The sequence below is a fragment of the Scomber japonicus genome, chromosome 7, assembly GCF_027409825.1.
Source record: "Scomber japonicus isolate fScoJap1 chromosome 7, fScoJap1.pri, whole genome shotgun sequence".
NCBI lineage: Eukaryota > Metazoa > Chordata > Actinopteri > Scombriformes > Scombridae > Scomber > Scomber japonicus.
In genome coordinates this window covers 13,794,346-13,814,087 of record NC_070584.1, presented here as the reverse complement: position 1 = coordinate 13,814,087, position 19,742 = coordinate 13,794,346, and the positions used below count along the sequence as shown (strand labels likewise).

Sequence of the window (19,742 nt, the reverse complement as noted above, 5' to 3'; positions counted from 1 at the left end):
AGTTACTTGCTGCTTTTTTTCCTGAATGAAAAGCTGTGAGATCCTCCTCCACCACATCTTACAGTAATGCTATAGTATACGGTGCATTATGTGAATTTTCCAGACATGTCACGTTTACTGGACTGTGTGGGTGTCCGCTGACTGATTCGAAAATAAAATCTTCAGCTTCCACTCAAATATTCCGCTTTCCTCTAAAAGTCAGCATGTTTTTTTTGTTGTTTTTTTTCTTTACACCATTTTCTCAGTGAAGGACATGACCAAAATATTCCATAAAGCCCTTTTGACATAATTAAAAAGTGGTAAGACAGTTAAGGTTTACAGTAAAATCAGAAACTTGTGTTGGATTCAGCTGTGTATGCACCCAACCATCATAACTCTGCTTCCATTTTACAAATTCACTGACAGTTTTGCATTAAAACCAAACATTTAGTCATCAAACAGCAAATCCAAAGAATCAAGTCAGTCTTTCCAGTTTCCCTCTCAATTTTTATTTATTTCATCTTGTTAACTTATTGGCTTATTTCTGCTCCTTTCAGTCAGTCAGCAGCTACAGCATGACAGACAGATCATATAGCACCCTCCTGTGGCGATCCACGGGGGTGTAATCAATCCCAACGCACTGCTGAGGGTGTGTCTGCTCCACCCAATATGGTCCACAGGTTGTTGGTTGCGGGTTGAACCAGAACCTGAGCAAACAACGCTATTTTTTTTTTCCATCAATACATCTTGACAAATACATATTTACACTGACAGATGACTTCATATATCCTCCAGAAAGATTAAGTTTGGTGTTGAATTTGTCTACCATAAAGCCATAAAAATATCTTGCAGCTTATTATGTCACCGACCCTTAATTGAATCAAGTCCTTAAGTCTTAGTTAACCATCAGTGTGTACATATGATTAGGCCCAAACCACTGAAAACAGTTAATTTTGCATCACAAATAAGTCATCGCTTTTAAATAAAACAAATTGGTCGATGGATTAATTAGTCTAAAAGTAGTTGTTGAACCAGCATTCATTTGAGCTAAAGGAGTCAAAAATGCATAGAGAGAACAACAGTGTGAGAAGTAATTTGGATTGGAAAGTGAGACGCTGACACATACAGTCTGGTCTTTGTCATTCATTAGGATTAGTTATGACACATGAACAGAAACTGCATGAGAATGTGAGGTAAGAACCCTGGTCTCTCATCCGTCATCTACCAGGCTAAGAAGGACTCCCTTATGGTCCAGATACACAGTATGTGGGCTGCCTTGGCACTTGATGCCATCCACAGAGGGCAAGAGAAGAAGCAGTGATGAAAACAGTCGATTTAAAAAAAAAAAAAAAAAAAAGGCTTCTCTCCTGCTTCTTCTCATTTCTTCAGTGTTTGATTGAGGCTGGTGACGGGTGAAGATGTGCTCCCTCCGGGTTTCTTCCCACGGTGGGATCAAACCACAGTCACAGTGCACAACGTGTCGGGCAACTGTCAGAGCTCATCCTTCTCCATCTGCTGGAACGCCTCCAAGTCTTCCCGCCAATCAGCTAGCAGTTCATCCACTGACTGGCTGCTGGAGTCTGTGTCGCCATTGGGCTCCTCTTTCAAGTCTTTCTCCCCTTTAGGTTGTGGCACATCAGTTTCTGCCTTTGTGGGATGAGCTACCTCTTCCTGTGGACTAACTTCCTCTGCGGGACTAGTGTCTTCCTCTACAGGAGTAACTTCCTCTCCTGATGGCGGAACATCCTCAGGAGAAGATTCGTCTAGCTCCACCGTGCTGATTTGCGATTGGGTAGTAGGTTCAAAGGAGGTGGGAGTGGTTGACTCAGTTAGGCAATCCTCCTCTGCGTCTTGCACGTCCACACCTGAAAAGACAGCAAGGGTGTGAGACTGAACTGCTCTGTAGAAAAAAAGATGAAGACACACACACACACACACACACACACACACACACACACACACACACACACACACACACACACACACACACACACACACACACACACACACACACACACACACACACACACACACTTCTCTTTTCCTCCTCCTCAGTCACTAATCTATACAACATGCCTGCTGGTAGCCATTCTCAGTCAAAAATAGAACAGTTTTCATCAAGGGGCTGTCAACTATAACAGCACGATGCTGATGGTGAGTCATGTTTCCTGCAGGATAAAGCCTCTCTCATATAGCGGCGCAACCAAACTGAGAGTCAACTGAGAAAAAGAAATCTGGCAAGAGAGCGTCCTGTGAATTCTGTGCAGATCAGGTTCAGGAAAGAAATATCTGATGTGTTATAATTCCTAAAAATGTGACCACTTTTTTTCTCTGCTTGATGTAAAATGTGTTAAAAATACGGGTCAGTGATTTTAATTACACATTTGAGGGAATACACAGGAGACAGCTGCAACAGACAATGACAATAACTTAAAGGCTTACATGATTCAGTTACAGCTATGTGAAGGTTGTAGTGTCATGCTGGTTTTGTGGTTAGAAAGACAAGTCATAAAGCAAAGGATCTGTGGTCAAGTGGCTGTCCTATAAGCCTCTCTGCTCAAATCCCTAACAGCTCTTGAGGTGCTGCAGGTTACTTATGATTATAGTAGTCTCTATTTAAGCTTCTTGGCAAACCGAATTTATAAATGTAAATGTAGTTAATATCAAGACAAACTGACCAAAAGCTGCATTAATATTAAATGTGCTGTTCATGGCGTAGATAGAAACCTAAAAGTGGGGTCTAATCCTGCCAATCCTGCCTTGTATAACAACTGGTTTGCTCTAGTGATATATTTTTTTTTAAAACATAAGAGCCGTCATGCTCCTGGGCTCCCAGAGGGGATATAACAAACACCACAACACTGTGATGGCACTAAGCTTCTCCGTCAAATACAAACAGAATCCTGTGGTTGAAGGGCAGACTGAGAAAAGGGGATGGGTGGAGAGATAAGGGGGCATTAAAGACTGAAAAATGATAGAGGAAAAGGATAGGCTGAAATTGGTGGCTAAGAGATGAAGAAAGAAGGGAAAAGAAGAGATACTTACTGCCCTCAATCAGGCTGCCAGGAAGAGGTTTACCTTTGAATATGGCTGCTGCTCATCCAAAAGGTGAGAGGATTGTCAAAACACAGAAGAGAAATCAAGAAAGACAATAGAGGAGAGGCACCGTTACAGTCCAACACAGGGAATACAGGGATTTGACAAATGAGGAAAAAAAGGAAAGGGACTAGGATGTAATATTGATAAAGGTGTAAAACCTCCACCATGAAGCATTATAACCACAGCTGGTGGGTGGCTTTGGAATGAGTCATGATCTCTAAAGATTTCAAATAATGCCTGAATCCCTGCACCTCATCTTTATTTTAAGCTCAGCACATAATGAGACTCAGTCAGTGGAGAGATAGAAGCACACTGATGTGATCAAACTTTCAAGAGAGATAAACAGAACAAAGAAGTATTTAGAAAGCATATGAGGGGTGTCATACCTCTGTCTCTGGCTTTGTCACTCAGCAACACCTCCACCTCCCTGTACTCCTTCAGTGCCTCCAGCAGGATGTTGCCCTCCTTGTGGAAGAGGAAGAGAAGTGGCAAGGTGATGTCATCTGTGCTGCGGCCATCCCCAGCCATCTGAAAGAGGGGAGCCGTGTCACTGCTGCTGCCCTCGTTGTCATCTGGGAGAAAAGGAAGAGACCAAGAGGAGGAGAAAAATTATTATTATAATTATCAAATCAATTAACTACCTACTATTATTGCTTTGAGTTAAGTTAAACTGACATTTTAAATTTTAAATCCATTGCAAAGAAATGTGACTTTTGATGACAATGGTGCAATACTGATTATTACTGAAACTATTATTTCATTTATTATTAAGTTTAAATAAGTTTGTGACTGAAGAAAGAAACTTTATTATTCAGTCATCTTATACAGGACCACTGTATATAAATATGGATGTCATGACAGCTCCCAAAAAGGGAAGCCAAAACATGTTCATCGCCCCCTGGTGGCTGGCAGTATAGGCATTAATCCAACCCACTCTATGTTAGCAGATGGGACATGAGCCAAACTAAAAAATATTTAGGTAGGTCTTACCACACTGATATTTGTTCATGTGCTAATTTTTCTGATAAACGTTTGTAATTAGTTATTTGATATGAAAAGGGAGTGTGATGTCATGATTGTGACTGCTACTTTCAGACCCCCATCAAGCAGCGACAGACTCTACTGCACAGACTCAGCAAGATGGCAGCTTCCAGAAAAGAAATATGTTGGCTGACAGCATGATCTCCATATTTATTATACAGTCATTAAAATAATCTACTTATTGAGCCCTAATCACATTGATATCTTCCGCTTTGAGTCATTAGCTGCTTGTGCTCACCAATGACAATGCCTCCAATGGCACCAGCCTTCTGAATGTGTCGGGCCTTCTCTGCAAACATACACTGACCCCTCTGGAGCAAGGCAATGTGGCCCTGGATGTAATCAGCATTAGTTATCTCAGAACAGCCACTGTAGGGTTCAGCCACAGTCACAAAGCCTCGTACCTATACACAGAAGAAAGGAGGCAGAAGAGGTGAATACTTGCAAACAATCAAGGAACATGCTTTAATGTTATGCTGTACAGTACTGCGGTCTCTCTTGGGACTGAACCTTATATTTCCTTCTGTCTGGATTATGAAAATATTCTGTGAGGAGAAGTGCTCACTCAAAAATACAGGGGGATAATGAATGGTTCTCTCAGGCAGCAGGACAGTTAAGTGCCCATTTGAAACCTGACAAATTGGTGAAGATACAAAACCCACTTACTCCTGTGGTACTTTTGGAAAGGTCAGTACCAAACTGCGCTGGGCCAGCGGTCAGCACAACCCTGCCAAAGAATGGATGTGAGACGATCTGAATGGCTCTGGGAGGCAGTTGCTCTTTCTGCTGCTGGCTGGACAGCTCCATCATCTCCTGCATGAAACGCACACCGTCCTCTGCAGCTACAGCACTCACTGCCTAGGTGTGGGTGTGCCAGAGTGGGAGAGGAGAGGAATTTTTAAAAGTCTGGATGGAAAGAACACTGTAATTTGCAGGTTTGGAACAAAGATTTTATCACAAAATTTATACAGTCTCTTGCAGTTCCTTCTTGATACACCTGCACCATTATCACAACATGTCCTCTTGCCGTTTCAATGATGGCACACACATTTATAATACATAAACATCATGGGTAATATTATTGGGGTACCATTGCTCAATATCACCCCTTTTTGTTTGAACACATGGAAAAAGCAGAGGTGAAGCACTCTGTTAGGAAACATAATTATTTATCAATATTATATTAATTATATCAATTTTGTGTTTTTCATGACAATCAGTCACTAATGAGAACATGTGGTTGTTTTCTTATTGCTAAACTATTTACCTGCGTAGCGTGCTGTACAAGCTGCACCCTGCCATCTTTCAGGTGGATGAGACTGACTCCCATCCTCCTTAGCAGCTCCAGATGTTCAGGGTTGTTTGCCATGAAGTCCTGAGCTCTCAGGGGCGGACGGCCCATGCCAGGCTCCCTGCATGGAGGGAGAGGAAATTTAATGAAAGTGATACAGAATGTAGGGAAAATAAATAAGTGCAGCTAAAGTATATAACTTGATAATATCTGTATGTTTGCATACCGGTAAACAGCAGGGCGGGGACAGCTCTTATCCACGGCGCTACGGATGGGTTCCCTCAGGTTACGAGGGAAGGCGGGGTCAGGAAACAGGAGGCGGGTGTTCGGGCAGGTCCAATCAAAATTAGAGTCGTCCAGCTCCCCCTCCGTCTGAGGTATCATGATTATATGACAGGTTGTTAGAAAATGGATTGTATAAAGGCTTTCATCATTTTGTCAGATGTAACTGTAATATCTCTCATGACAGTTACCGTTCTATTTGAGGGAATAGATGAAGAGTGAGGGGCTGTGGAAAGGGACAGAGGCAACAGGTGTGCCTCAGTTGTAAAGATATAGTCCTCCACGTCAAAAGGCAGGTCCTCCGTGTCAGCAAACAGCAGGAAAAGGTATTTAAACATCTCCGCAAGGAAGAATGAATCCATTCTAAGAGGAGAGAGCAGACATAAAATATGGGGCATTGGGTTAATAAATGGGGCATGTTTAAAGCATCTGTGTTTTTATCAAATAATCAATATGTGCATTAAAAAGTAGAGCCTGACCTATTGACAGACACATAATATGTTCTTACTGTAAATCATACCAGCATATTCTCTATGCTGGAAGATATAAATAACACACTTTCTCAGTATTTAAACTGTGCTTGTTCCTTGCACAGGCTGTAGTTCATACCATGCTTTACAACATCATATGGTATGTAAAGCATGTCTGAATGTGTCCACAGTTGCAGTTTAATAGTCTATCATCCAGCAAATACTCAAGTTCTCACCGGTCCTCGTGGCTCCCGGTGCGCACATCCTTCATTGCAGCGAAGCCACAGGGAACACGAGCAAAGCGATTGAGGTTGTCCAGGATGGTGCGACCTGCCTCCAGGTAGTACGGGTCTCCTGTGGCCTGAGAGAAAGAGAGAGGACAGTGGTGTAATCATAAAAGAGGACAGCACATCCACTAAGCTCAGGTCAAACACGAAATTGTAACTTACACTCCTTGGACTAATTATCTCAGCTGTGTTTATCATATTATGTTCCTTCATTACTTACAAGACCATTATGAACACTAATTACAGATCTGTATGCTGGAGGTTGATTAATACCTGCAGAAATGGAGATGGTGTTTCTGAAAGTCTAGTGCTTTAGATATTTTGGTTAATGCCAGAAACTTGTGATCAAGCAGCAACTTAACATTTAAAATAATGATACATGATAATATTCATCTATCTCTGTACTGTGATGCTGAAAAGAGAATGTATCCATTTTGTCCACCTTCCATAATAAATTACCTTGTAAAGAAAATAGGTGCTCTCTGCAAACTCAGGCCTCAGGGGATGCTGGGCCCAGTGTACCCTGAAATCAGTAGTGAAGGCCTGGGGACAGATGCAGAAGGACACAAAGGGTCAGCACACCATTCCAGCGTTGTAATTAACACAGAAAGACGAAGCTCAAATGCAGCCGTGTCACACACAATGCAAGCTTATTCATTTTTAAACAGTTTTGGCTGCCAACACAAGCTATATAGTTATTCAACTTAACAGTAAAATGAAACCAAGTAATTTATTGTGTGTGCAGTTAACGTCCAGGTAGTATTTTAAGTTGGACACAGAAGAAACAGATTACCTCTGGGAGGAAGTTGTGTTTCTTGGTAACTTGGTATAACATTTCATGAGTCTCGATGGCTGGACGGATATCCCCCTTCAACACCTGGATCACATACAGTATAAACAATATGTACAGAGTTACTGAAATGGCACAAGACAATAGAGATAGTAAATGCTTCCATTCACGTGATCTAATCTGACCTGCAGTCCCGGGAAGAATGCTAGCAGAGAGTCCATCCAGGTGCGTGCAGGAAGCAGAGGTTTGTGGATGTGGACATCCAGCAGCAAAGGAGGTTGGCTAATGTACTTCATTATAGATGCATAGTGCTAAGTGGGACAGAGTGAAAGGATTTAAAATATGCTGCTTGGTGGAATAAAATAGAAATAAAGAAAACTAAATAAATATACAAAATTAGACCAACATGAGTGTCAGGTTAAGAATAAAGTATTTATCCAAGTAAATATAGAAAACATAATATTATGAGTGCTACTCTTTATACTGAAGGACTTAACTGAACCTTGTAATTCAGTAACTTAAAAGTATAATGCTATCTTTTGAAGGAGAAGCCTTTGTGACAAAATGCTTTTATGCAGATACAAATGTATTGAGTTTCCTGCCCTAGAAGAGTGTGTGTGTGTGTGTGTGTGTGTGTGTGTGTGTGTGCTCACAATATTAAACCGCTGCAGAAACTGGTCATCTCCCAAGAGGACATAGGCTTTTAGCAGGTATTCATAGTATGAGTCAATTCCTGCTCCTACTCCACTGTCTGGAAACACAAAAATCATACAGGACTGTTAATATGAATCTTCAAACAGACACACTCTTTTGACTTGTTGATCATGTTATCCTTCTTCCTTCTCTCCATCTCCTCAGTTATACCCCCCCCCCCTTTCGTTCACCTCTGCGAACCCACTCTCCAGAGTGGATGTTGATGGTGGTTCCCACCAGATTGCTGTTCCTCTGTCTCTTCTCCCACAGGAAGTCCAGGGCTCTCCGGGCATGGGCCTGCATATATGAAGATGGGTGCATTATTGACTTAAAAAATAAAAATCAATCTGCAGTAGCTGTCCACTGTTAGAATGATTACAATGATTGACTCTGTGCTTGTTCAGCATTCTACCACTGCCAGGAAATGATCCAGTCCCAGGGTTTAACATTGTATCACAGGCAAATATATCAAGGGGTTTTACAAAAACTTCATGCAAATAAAATATACAAAGAAAAAGAAAAGGATTTGAATTTTTTAGGTTGAGGCAGGTTGAATAACAAACAAAAACAAAGAATACTGGTTCAATATAATGTTACAGCCCTTTCACAAATGGACTACAACACTAGGTTTAGCTTATTTTTATATAATACGTTTCAGTACCTAAAATGTTTCAGTTGTTTTAAATAAGCAGTTTAAAGGCAAATGTTTTATGCCTAGCTTAACAAATCTGCTTCGTCAACTACTAATGATGACCAATCAAAGAGCTCAAAGTTTACGTCTATAATGGATGATGTAGCAATTTAAGTCTGTTTTTCACCATGTAAAAAGGAAGCGGCATAAAATGGTTTCTAATGAAGGGAAGTAAAAGTAAATATTATTTGGCACAAACTACATTTAATATGCTGCATTATCTTTGTGATCAGTTGGTCCATGTCCAGAAAACTTAACTCTTGTTCTTTGACTTTCCTGGTCTAAAGTGCTCAGAGGCTACACCTAGTCCATAAATCTATATATAGCATGAGCAGTGTGATGAGGTTAAAATGTTAAAAATTTGGTTAATACACGACAGATATTGTCTTTCACATCATGTATAGTCAAAACAACAGGGCGGTTTCACAAAAGAAAGTCTCTGCAAACTGACCTCAAGAACACTAAAAAGACACAGTGTAACTTGGCCTGCAGTTAAATGAAGAAAGATGAGCCAATTGAAGGGTGCGGCTGTTCAGTTTGGACACATATCTATTTAAATAGCTGAGGGCTTTCTTACAATTCAAGAACTCTTTGACAGCAGTGATGCATACATGTGTTAAAAATCAGGCTTAATATCACAGTAGACCCACAAACACAAAATGGAAGTTTGTGTATTGAAGCAGTTCTGCTTAAAAATAATTAACAAAGGTCAAATACGTTCACTTATTGAGGTCGAAAGATAAAATGATTCCTAATAACTATTTTGCTGTTTTAGATCTTCATCTCATGTAATTTATTGAACAATATATGGTGTAAATCACTTCATATAGGTGATGTGTAATGTGAATGTGGTAAACCAACATCATCATCAACCAACATTTCTAGTTGTTTTCACCTTAATAATGTGGACAGAGAATTTGCAGTTAGTTAGAAAGAAAAAAATTTAGACATGTGGTTTGGAAGAAGGGGTCCTTTGCTGCATGTCACACCCCCTCTCTCTTTCCCATGTTTCCTGTCTGTCTACTGCTAAAATGTCAGTGTCTATGCTGAAAAAAATCCAAAAGAATGTAAGCATGGGATAATCTGATTACTTGATGTGTTACCTCAAACACAGGATCCCCAGTGAAGCGACTTAAGGCAGCAAACTCCAGGATGATGGTCCCTGCACACGCTGTACAAGTGTCTGTTTCTGTGCCAGTCCTCGTCTCAGGACCCCTGACACCATATTTCAAGTTCACCTGTTAAACAGGAACAAAGGGATTTAAAATATGTTTATCGAGTCACATTTGGTGTGCATGAGCCTGTGCGTGAAAACCAGTCAGCCAGAAAATGTCTGCTCCTAAAGCTGTAACAGCTGTGTATGGAGCACTGAAGCAGAAAATGTAAATATGTAGTCATAATCTGACAGGATGCTACAAACAAATGTCAGCTTGACCAATTTCAACCATGGGTACATGTGTGTAAACTCAAATTTGTTCAACTGTATTTGAAAAACATGAAAATTGAATAACCTGGGAATACCAAGTAGCCAAGTGTGTATTAGTTTCTGGTTAAACATCCCACCTTATACAGATTACAGTGTGTTTAGATTTGTTTCTGGGATTAGGGGTTGAGTTTATGTATTTCAGTCTCACCCGGGGGTAAGGCAGGCCACTGCTGGTGTTAAATGCCGGCAGCAGTCGGAGGCCCAGGTCTTTGGCCATATGCAGGAGCTCATCCTGGTACCACTGCATGTGTTGACCTCTCTCCTTCAGCATCACAGCCATAGAGTGCCCTCCTAAAAGACCGCTGCAGACATGCACATATACAAATCAAACACACATCAAGATTTACATACAACCACTGATTTCTTCTCGCTACTGTTTTTTTTCCCTGTGTGAAAAGCACTGTCACTATAATGTGAGATTACATAAACCATTTCCTAACAGGAACTGTGTGTTTATAATCCAGCCCAGTCTCACCCAAGGACTCGAATGTTGGTTTCGAAAACGGACACCACGATGTCATTGTCCAGCCTCACATCTGACAGAACTCTCCTCACTGCAGCCTCAAACTCTGTCGTCTTGTTCAAAAGCTGACAATGAGAAATAGAACAGGACTGTAAAAATCAGCCTCAGACTTTTTCACTGTTTAAAAATGGAATTAAAAGGACTGACCCCAAAAATATTTAATTAGGGCCTTGTTCATTTATATTTAGCAACACTCACATTTCTCTCTACCTTTTATTAAGGACATGTAAACACTGCAAAAATGACAACTAAACTCCAAAAATACACAAAAGCCATACTCACCACAAGAGTATCCAGAGTGTCTATGAGAGTCAGTGAGAACCTAGCAAAGAGACACCGCAACTATTTACCAGGTTGAAATGCCTGATGGCCTTCCTTTATTGCTCCATTAATACATTAGATCTAAAGGAACAAAGACAGTTTGCTACTCACTTTCCCAGTGCGTCGTCCACGTCACCTCGGCTGGGTTCTAGGCCACGTACTCTTCCTCTGCATGTTAGAGGCATCAGCTCATCTGCTGGATATGCATGGTCCTGGGCGACATATAAAACACACATTTTTTTAATTCATGCTTTGACTTTCAATTTTGTGAGATCCATTAGAGGCTGGCTTGGTGTAATTAGACCTAAGGCCATCGTAGAAAACACACACAATATGACTTAAACCAACAAGAAAAAGCCACCTGGGGTGTTTTATTATGAATAAATGTTCATAATTCTATTTGCTGTGGGAATGACATTAAAGATATGCATAACAAAAAGTGTAATTATGGATAGATAATTAACCATTCCAGGCCTTAAACAAACCCAAATATCATCAAAATCCAAATTTGTTCAACAACAAACTCCTGTTATTTTGAAAATCTTACCATGTAATTCTGATAGGCATGGTCAAACATCTCGACCACTTGGTTCCTTTAGTGAGAGGAGAACAGAGATAAATCAGCATGTGTGACATCCTTAAGGGGGACAAAAAATTATATTCTCACATTAAACTCTGAGAGTCTTGTGTGTTATTCTCAACTCACCTCAATTTGAGCTTCTCCTCTCGTGACATGGCCTGTCCGGAGCTAAATAATGCTCCGAGCAGCATCAAAATGAACAGTACAGGCGGCATTGTGGTAAGTGGTAAAAATTAAAGCAATATAACTACTGTTTGGCTTTCTGTCAGTCAGTGAGCAAATACACTGTCATCCCCGCCAAACCTTTCCAACAGTTCACACTACCAAAAAACACCAAAGAAACACAAAGCTACACCTTCCTATCAACATTATACCTCTAAGATCATAACATCAATGTTTACAAGGAGTATCATGAAACATCCCTACTTTGTTGTTCAGTCTCGGTTGCATACACTCCATCGGGTGACTATGTACAATGTGCGCTTCAATAAGTATACCTTACAGCCGCTATAAAATACTTTAAAGGAATGTTGTTATTTCAAGTAATCAGATCTCTAGGTATAACGCATAGAGATGTAACAGATGTACCACTACTCTGTACTGCAAAGTTGTCGCAAGTGCTGTGAGCAGCGTTGTCTGTCACACTTATTTACTTTTCCAAGCTATAACCCGGACCTAAGGTATTGTAAACAGGGCGTGCGACACGTTGGCATGCAAATAACAAAACGTTACATGTAAATGCGCCTTAAAGAAATGCCACTAAATCAAAAGAAAATCCACCTAAATATGACATTTACACCAATGTTACTTCCAGGTGCTTACAATTTCAAGGCAACTTCTATGCTTTTCAGCATCAAGACCCACTGTCATATTAAAAGAAGAAACTTTAAAGCCAAGCCGATAACGCCGAGTGTTATCTCTATAATATCTATAACAGAGTTTACTTACTCCAAACCACCTAATGTTACAGCCAATTTAACCAACTTAGCTGATACACCCGCAGTCCTTGAAAGCTCCTGTTCATACCGGTTCCTTCTTATCACTCTGGTGTGTCCACTGTAAACCCTTTTTAGATTATTAGTTAATAATTTCCTCCTCCTGACAGTTTTTCTTCCGTCAGCTAGTCAAACAAGCAGCCGAGCACTTGTCAGGGTTTAATTAGCCAGTTAGCCGGTAGTGCTAACTCGCCTAGCTGGTGGCACCGGACATATTAACAAAATAACAGATATAGACAAAAGAAACTCATCCATTGTTTAACAGACGACCAGACCGTAGTATCTTTTCTGTCTTTTGAGGTGTTATTGAGGGTATTTTCGCCGTATGCGGCTATTTCGCTAAGCTAGCCTGCCTAAAGAAAACCGGATGCTGTGATGTAGACGTCAACAACTTCCTGGTCATGTCTACAACCCTGAGTTATGCTTGTCAGGCAGCACTCTGGTTCAGTGTTACAATAAATCGCTACTCTTTCATTGAAACTATCAAAGTACAATTACATAAATGAAATTATGATCCGTATAACCAAGAAATAACACTTTGTCAAATGGATTCTGCTGTAGTAACACCAGCTATTAGAAAGGAAGGAGGAAGAGCTACCTGACAGTCATATTTAGGACATTAATAACTCACATACTTCCACAGTCGCTTGTGTTGCCTTTACGTGCTGTTCAAAAAAGCGTTATCCTTCTGGTGCGCCAAGTATTTTGTAGGTAGTAACGACATAATGTTTAGTAATCGTAACATTAAGCGTATATTATTATTAAATTAAGTAATAAAGCAATGCTAAATTTATGAAAAACATTTATAAACATTTTATTTAAGAAGAAAACTTAATTAGGCCCACAACACAACTTCTAGGCTATTTGACTTGCCCCCTTCTCTACAAAACATACATTTTCAATTACTTTACAGAGTATAAATGTATTATATTTAGTATTAGGCGGATGTTTAGCAGGTCTATATTTCTTTCTGTGTATCCACTTTGTGTTTGTATCATATAGCCTATTTTTTAAACGGCATTTGAAGGCAGGGTTGATGTTTTGTAAATCAAAGAAAAAACGACAGACAAATTAAACTCTAAAGGAGAGAGAAAGCATTTGGAAAACGCTGGTGGCGTATTCAAATGAGAGAGCTGTGTATTTTATAAATCCCAGTTGGATTCATAGACTGTATAAAAGAAGGTTGGATTACGTCTCTTGTTTTTTCAGTGTTTAATCTGTAACTACATTTCCCACAAGGCTTTGCAGTGTCACTTGATGTTTGGATGGTCTCACATGACAGTTATATGAATATCCTGACAAGCCGAAAACAAGTTGGTTTTCTCTTGCATCCCCGGAGCATACATTGATGTCCACAACTCAGCGAAGGAAAACACTTTAACAAGTAGGCAGCTGCTGACACTGAGATTTATTTTACACTTTTCGACTACATTTTATAATTCCCTCCTTTTCTGTCTCTGCAAACCCGTTATATGTCTGAATGCGTACAAGCCTTGTACCCTATCGCTGTATGATGCAGTATTTATATAAACGTGTCTTTTAATAAGTAGATAATGTGATGTTGTGACTGGCCTCACTGGCAATCATCTCTCTGTCTTCTTTTCTTTGTCTCTACCTCACATGTATGTTACTTTGTGTGTTAGATAATGTCAGTCATGGCTCCTGCTGCAGACAAAAAACTGACAGGTCTGGTTGCAGCCACATTTACTCCATTCACCACCCAAGGGTAAGTAGCTTCAGAAACCCTCAGTCTGCCTGTTTTTTCTACAGCACTGAATCAAGTGTTTGGGCGTGTGAGTGTAAACATCCAGTGGTCCCCTGTAAGAGATCAAAATGAGAAATGAGTGTGGAAGTATTTGCAAACTTGCACCCATGTAGACCTGAAGTGCTGTAGTGTGTTTGGTATTCTTTTTGCCAAATTGTATGTAGGCCAATATTTTTCACATTTTCCCAAAACAGTGAACTCAACCTATCAGAGATCGGATGTTATATTGACTACTTGAAAGAGAAGCAAGGTGTAAATAACATATTTGGTAAGTTTTCAAGTGGATTTTTCTTTTTGTCATTGTCTGTATCCCCACCCAAATCAGCCCTGACATGGCATGCTTTTTTATTTTTTTATTAACATACAGTAGTTAATGTGTTACTCCTGAATGTTAACCCTCTTCCAGTTTTGAAATGTAGTCAGTTTGGGTTATAAACATACTGGAATACCAAACCTTAGTTGTCCAGACTAGTTTGACATAGAAAGTATGTAAATAAACTGTTAAAAAAAACTATTTGAGCACACAGTGTTCAATCAGTGGGGAGAAGAAAAGGTCATTTTACTGCCTACAGCTTCATTAAAGCTACAAATTCTTTAATTAATAATCCCAATGACTTTTTAAGGCATGTTGTCAAAATGAAACTAAATCTATAAATACCCAGCTGTATCTTAGTGTATGATTCATCAGCTTTAGTGCTGTTTCTTCAGATGAACATGATAACGTTTGAGCAGTCGTTCCTGTTTTCAGTAAAATTACTTGTGCTTTTTAATAAAATTACATTATTCTAAAATATCTTCTTTATTAGCCCCATAATCCCCATTCAATACACTCAGCTAACGCCTATATCAGACCTTCCCACCAGAATCATTTTATTCTTATCTTAAGGTCTGTTTGTTCAACTTCAGCCTCTGTCCTTGGAACAGACACATAGACAAAAGTTAGATACGATGAGAAAATGCCCTTTCCCCTATATTGATCAAGGCTGCTTTCTTTTTTCTCAAATGTGACTCTCTGATTCTTCGACTGTGTCTGGTCATTGTCTGCATGACTGCAAGCCTGATTATACCCATTTAATTAATATTCTAGTAGTATGTTCTTCTATTTTGTACGACATACTGTACTGTAATGTCTAATTTTGTCTTGGGAGTGAGCATTGATTCATTAGAACTAGATTTCGGTCAGATTGTTCTCTTTACTTTCCTTTTTAAGACATGTTTTTGTCATGTTTAAAGTTTTATATAATTAAGACTTGCATACATGCTTACAGTGAATGGCACCACCGGAGAAGGTATGTCTCTCAGTGTTGCAGAGAGGAAGATGCTGGCAGAGGAGTGGTGTAAGAAAGCCAAGGGAAAGTAAGTCATTGCATAGCACAGCCTCTTTTATTTGGAGTTTAAAATGCAGGAAGGAGAAAAAAAAGTATAGTTTGTGAGATGTCTGCATGTGTGTGCACATCTCTACAGAATGGATCAGGTGATTGTGCATGTCGGCTGCACGAGTCTTAAAGATTCCCAAGAACTGGTGAGTTGATGCCCTCACGTCTCCTGTCCTGATGTGAACATTAAACACAACACGTAACTCACAAGAGGACCAGAGGGTGTGCTTCATGATACAAGATTAACCATCAGAAAGCAGGCTTACTTAAGTAAATCAAGCTGATTTACCATGGAAACGTATCCCTCCAAACTAGCACAGGTTTGCTTCACCTCAGGCTTAACCAGCATTGCAGTAAATTCTCCAGAATCAAATGCAGTGTTTTCTCCCAAACCACATACACTTAGAGCTCATATCTTCAGTCTACAGTGTCTGAGTAGCAATTAAAATAAAGTTAATAAATAAGTATGACACAACATCATCTCTACTTGTGTCAGAGCCTGAGCCCACCGCTGGTCTACAGTAAGCTGCCAAAAATGTTCTACAGTATGACTCTGCTTATGAAAGTGGCTGAATCATGTTTTCCTTCATTGTTTTTTTATTCTTCTGCTCTACAGTTGGGAAAATATCAAAGTTGTGTCTTTCTATTCTTTACACTACATGTTTCAAAAGTTTAAATCCAAGATGGTCCTTTGGAAATAAAGCCCACATTCTTGCACAGCCTTTTAGGAAACATCTGTTTGGAACGTCAGCAAATTTCACAATATTCCTAAGAAGACATGGAAGAGATTATGTGCCAACACATACCAAGCAAATCTAAGCAAAGTTCTTTTAAGTGTAATTTTATTAGAACATTTTAAATTCTATGTTTACATACATGTAGGTCATTGTATTGTACAATAACAATAAAGGCAATAAAAGTATTTCAATTCGTTTTTATGGTTGATGCCGTTTCTCAGCTTGCCTTCTCTTCCTATTTCAGTCAGCATTTGTCTTTGTCATTATTTCTTGTAACTACATTGAATTTTGATCTGTTGAGGCTTCTGTCAGTAGAGAAATTTGCTCTTTTACTTTATGGTACATTTCTAGACCTAGCATAAACCTTTGATCTTTGATTTTAAGAATCTAACAACAGAGTTTCTCATCTATGCCTAGCTAGTGGTTAGCTTGAATTAGAAAAAAAACAACATTAAACAGTTGATGGGTTGTCAACTGTTTAATGTCAATGGGTTGAGTCGTATAACGTTAGTACACCGTACAAATTGCAATGTCAAATATCTCTTTTTATTATCATTATTCAAATTATTCAGACATTTCAAATAACTTTGGAGGTTACAAATTACCATAGTTTTTGTTTCTCATCCTCACTGTGTTCATCCTCCCTCCAGGCCCGCCATGCAGCGCAGATCGGGGCTGAGGGGATAGCAGTCATCGCCCCCTCCTTCTTCAAACCCAATTCTGCAGGTATGTGATGGATTCAGTGGGAGTTTTAAGTGATGGAGCTCAGTGAACATGTGTGTGGCACATTAACATTTGTTGATGTTGCTAAGTTGTTAAACTTAGTTTTAATGTCAGTATTATCAATTTTCCACATTCCTTTCCCCCTCATCCTGCGTCAGATGTGTTGAAGAAGTTCCTCCAGGAAGTGAGTTCATCTGCACCGACTCTGCCTTTCTATTATTATCATATCCCTGCTGTCACTGGTGTTAATGGTTAGTGCCATTGATGATTGATTTTTGCAGCCCATTTACAGCTCTGTGTGCTGAATGTCTTTACTGATGGCATACTGAATGTCTTTTCTGTAGTGCTCGCAAGAGATGTGTTGGAAGATATTGAGACGCTTATCCCTTCCTTCAGAGGTGTGAAGTTCTCCTCCTGTGACCTGATGGACTTTGGCCAGTGCATCAGCTACAGTCCTCCCCACTGGTCTGTCCTTTATGGCGTGGATGAGGTTAACTTTCTTCTCCCACTCCATCTGTTGTGTGCAAAAACTGTTTATGCTGCACCATGACATATTGTGACTCTGACCTCATCCGTAGAGTCATCCAGAGTCAACTACTTTTTTTTTTTTCTCCATAGCAACTTCTAGCATCTCTGGCTTTTGGAGCCAAAGGAGCAGTTGGCAGGTCTGTGTGTGATTTCTTTGGCTCCTTTCATTCGCTCTGCTAAACAGTTGTTTACATCATTCATTTCTCTGCCCACAGCACCTATAACTATGTAGGAAGTCATGTCAACAAGCTCATAACAGCATTTGAGAAAGGAGATCTTGTCCAAGCCAGGAACATACAGGTACTGCACATCTCTCTCTGTTGTTGTTCCCAGCTTCTCTTGATATTTTGCATCAGTTTCAGTTGTTAACATCTTTATCTCATTTCCACAATCAGTTCAAGATACAAGAACTTATCAGTTACGCCCAAAAACTTGGTAAGTTATGGTTGTGTCGAGATATTTTCTACAAAATTGGATCTCATACTGTATGGACTGTATATATGTTGTTCTCTACCTTAGAAACTGCTTCACCTGTGACCTAAAATTAACATTCTCTCCTTTACACCAACAAAGTAGTTATTTTATATACATATGTTCAAAGAAAATGAAAAGAGAATATTGCAATCTAATTGTATGAATATATATGTGTCACGTATATATGTCAACATGCTAGAATAAAAGTTGACACAAACCTTTTTACTATTATCTACAGGCTTTGATGTTGGAGTGAATAAGCAGCTGATGAGTGAGGTGTCAGGCCTGAGACTGGGTCCCCCTCGACTCCCTCTGATGCTGCGTCCTCCAGCTCACGCTGTGTCCATTGCAAAGAAATATCACAGCCTTTTTCCTGAACCCTGATTATGTTCATACTCTACTGTTGAACTTAAAATCAATCATTCGCTATACATTTATTGCTCACTTGATTCCTGTTATTAGTGCCTCAGATGCACAATGACAGCAAGGGCCGTGTGATGGGTCCAGTTACTAAACCAGCAATCAGCCTGCATCAGACACTTGCACTTTGCAACAAAGCTCACCTTTAAACAAACTGAGAATGAAAGGCATCTCCATTTTTCTGACTAACTTCTGGTTTTGAGGTGATTACGTAAAGCTACAAAATCAATCTGAAATCATTCCTTAATTATGCTGTAATTTTTACATTTTTATCTCTTAAATCTTAATGCGTATATACTACTGTGGCAATGAAACTCAACTTAATTCAAGTGGCACTACACACTACCACAGGTACAGTAAGTTCTCTTGACTGAATACACTTAGTATTTTTTGGGCATTCTCTATCTCTTTTAAGGTAGTATTTTCTTTGCTGAGGAATATTCTAATATTTTAACATTTATTTTAATCTCAAAGTTTCTATCATTTTATTGCAAACAGTAACTAACATCCATTGAGTAACAAATGATGGAACTTTGGTTTTATCACTACATTTAGGAAACAGAAGCTGTATCACAATGTAACAGTATTATCTCTATATTATCTTGTACTGTGTAAGACCATAAATGAATCTCACTTCTGGAGGGGGTATGTGGGCACTCTAAGCCTTATTTTTGTAAGTCACATGGCATGAGGAAAAAATTGACAATAACCACAGCGGAGTAAAGTGCTTTAATAAATTGGAAGGAACAGTCATATTTCACTACTCCATCCTTTTTGTGGTTCACATTTGTAGAGTGTTTTGCCTCTGTCTGTAAATGCTACCAGTCAAACAGAAGGTTTTTGAAGAATGTTTGTTTTTTATCCTTGAAAATCTGTGTTACTGAAAATCTGTGTCCTTAGGCTGACCCCACCAGAGAGATCAGGTTGAAAATGGAGACAGAAGGGTATTGATATGAACTGTCTCACACTCCAAAAAGGGACTAAAATTGAATGTCCAAGTAACTAGAAGGGACCTTAAAATACTTGAAACTTAAATTGTCCTTGTTTCTTTTTGAGTTATAATGATGAAATGTTTATTATATGTATACTTTATAAGGGCATTAAATGTCAAATTAAGAATCTTTGCTTTGTATTATGACTTGCCAATGTTATAAATTGCCAATTTCTTACTAATAAATATGCTTATCTATT

General features: G+C 39.4%; 2 protein-coding genes across 3 annotated transcripts; one reads left to right on the top strand and one right to left on the bottom strand.

Moving 5' to 3' along the window:
- Positions 1-1,313: 1,313 nt before the first annotated feature.
- On the bottom strand, positions 1,314-12,894 carry edem3 (ER degradation enhancer, mannosidase alpha-like 3). 2 transcript variants are annotated; one of them, XM_053322152.1, is made up of 21 exons: positions 11,660-12,894; positions 11,501-11,546; positions 11,065-11,165; positions 10,915-10,954; positions 10,585-10,697; positions 10,258-10,411; positions 9,727-9,861; positions 8,124-8,229; positions 7,893-7,990; positions 7,425-7,550; positions 7,243-7,326; positions 6,909-6,992; positions 6,399-6,523; positions 5,884-6,055; positions 5,637-5,782; positions 5,387-5,531; positions 4,786-4,977; positions 4,358-4,523; positions 3,465-3,650; positions 3,025-3,072; positions 1,314-1,844 (listed from the first exon to the last, which is right to left on the bottom strand). In XM_053322152.1, the coding sequence occupies exons 1-21, from the start codon at positions 11,746-11,748 to the stop codon at positions 1,471-1,473; spliced, it is 2,730 nt and encodes a 909-aa protein (XP_053178127.1). In that variant the 5' UTR covers positions 11,749-12,894; the 3' UTR covers positions 1,314-1,470. The 2 variants fall into 2 exon arrangements, with proteins under 2 accessions (XP_053178127.1, XP_053178126.1); XM_053322151.1 differs by lacking the exon at positions 3,025-3,072.
- Positions 12,895-14,175: 1,281 nt separating this feature from the next.
- Positions 14,176-19,742, top strand: npl (N-acetylneuraminate pyruvate lyase (dihydrodipicolinate synthase)). Its single transcript, XM_053322153.1, has 11 exons — positions 14,176-14,254; positions 14,488-14,561; positions 15,562-15,649; positions 15,758-15,815; positions 17,057-17,132; positions 17,288-17,380; positions 17,474-17,619; positions 17,748-17,794; positions 17,873-17,957; positions 18,053-18,092; positions 18,370-19,742. Exons 1-11 carry the CDS (start codon positions 14,184-14,186, stop codon positions 18,513-18,515), a joined length of 924 nt encoding a protein of 307 aa, XP_053178128.1. The 5' UTR covers positions 14,176-14,183; the 3' UTR covers positions 18,516-19,742.

Excerpts from the sequence above, each read along its gene's own strand:
- edem3 (XM_053322152.1), bottom strand. The coding sequence starts at position 11,748 with ATGCCGCCTGTACTGTTCATTTTGATGCTGCTCGGAGCATTATTTAGC. Across the intron at positions 8,230-9,726 it reads CTGGGGATCCTGTGTTTGAG|GCCCATGCCCGGAGAGCCCT; the intron begins GTAACACATCAA and ends TCATATATGCAG. Across the intron at positions 4,978-5,386 it reads TTGTACAGCACGCTACGCAG|GCAGTGAGTGCTGTAGCTGC; the intron begins GTAAATAGTTTA and ends ACCCACACCTAG.
- npl (XM_053322153.1), top strand. The coding sequence starts at position 14,184 with ATGGCTCCTGCTGCAGACAAAAAACTGACAGGTCTGGTTGCAGCCACA. Across the intron at positions 14,255-14,487 it reads ACTCCATTCACCACCCAAGG|TGAACTCAACCTATCAGAGA; the intron begins GTAAGTAGCTTC and ends TTCCCAAAACAG. Across the intron at positions 17,795-17,872 it reads GCCAAAGGAGCAGTTGGCAG|CACCTATAACTATGTAGGAA; the intron begins GTCTGTGTGTGA and ends CTCTGCCCACAG.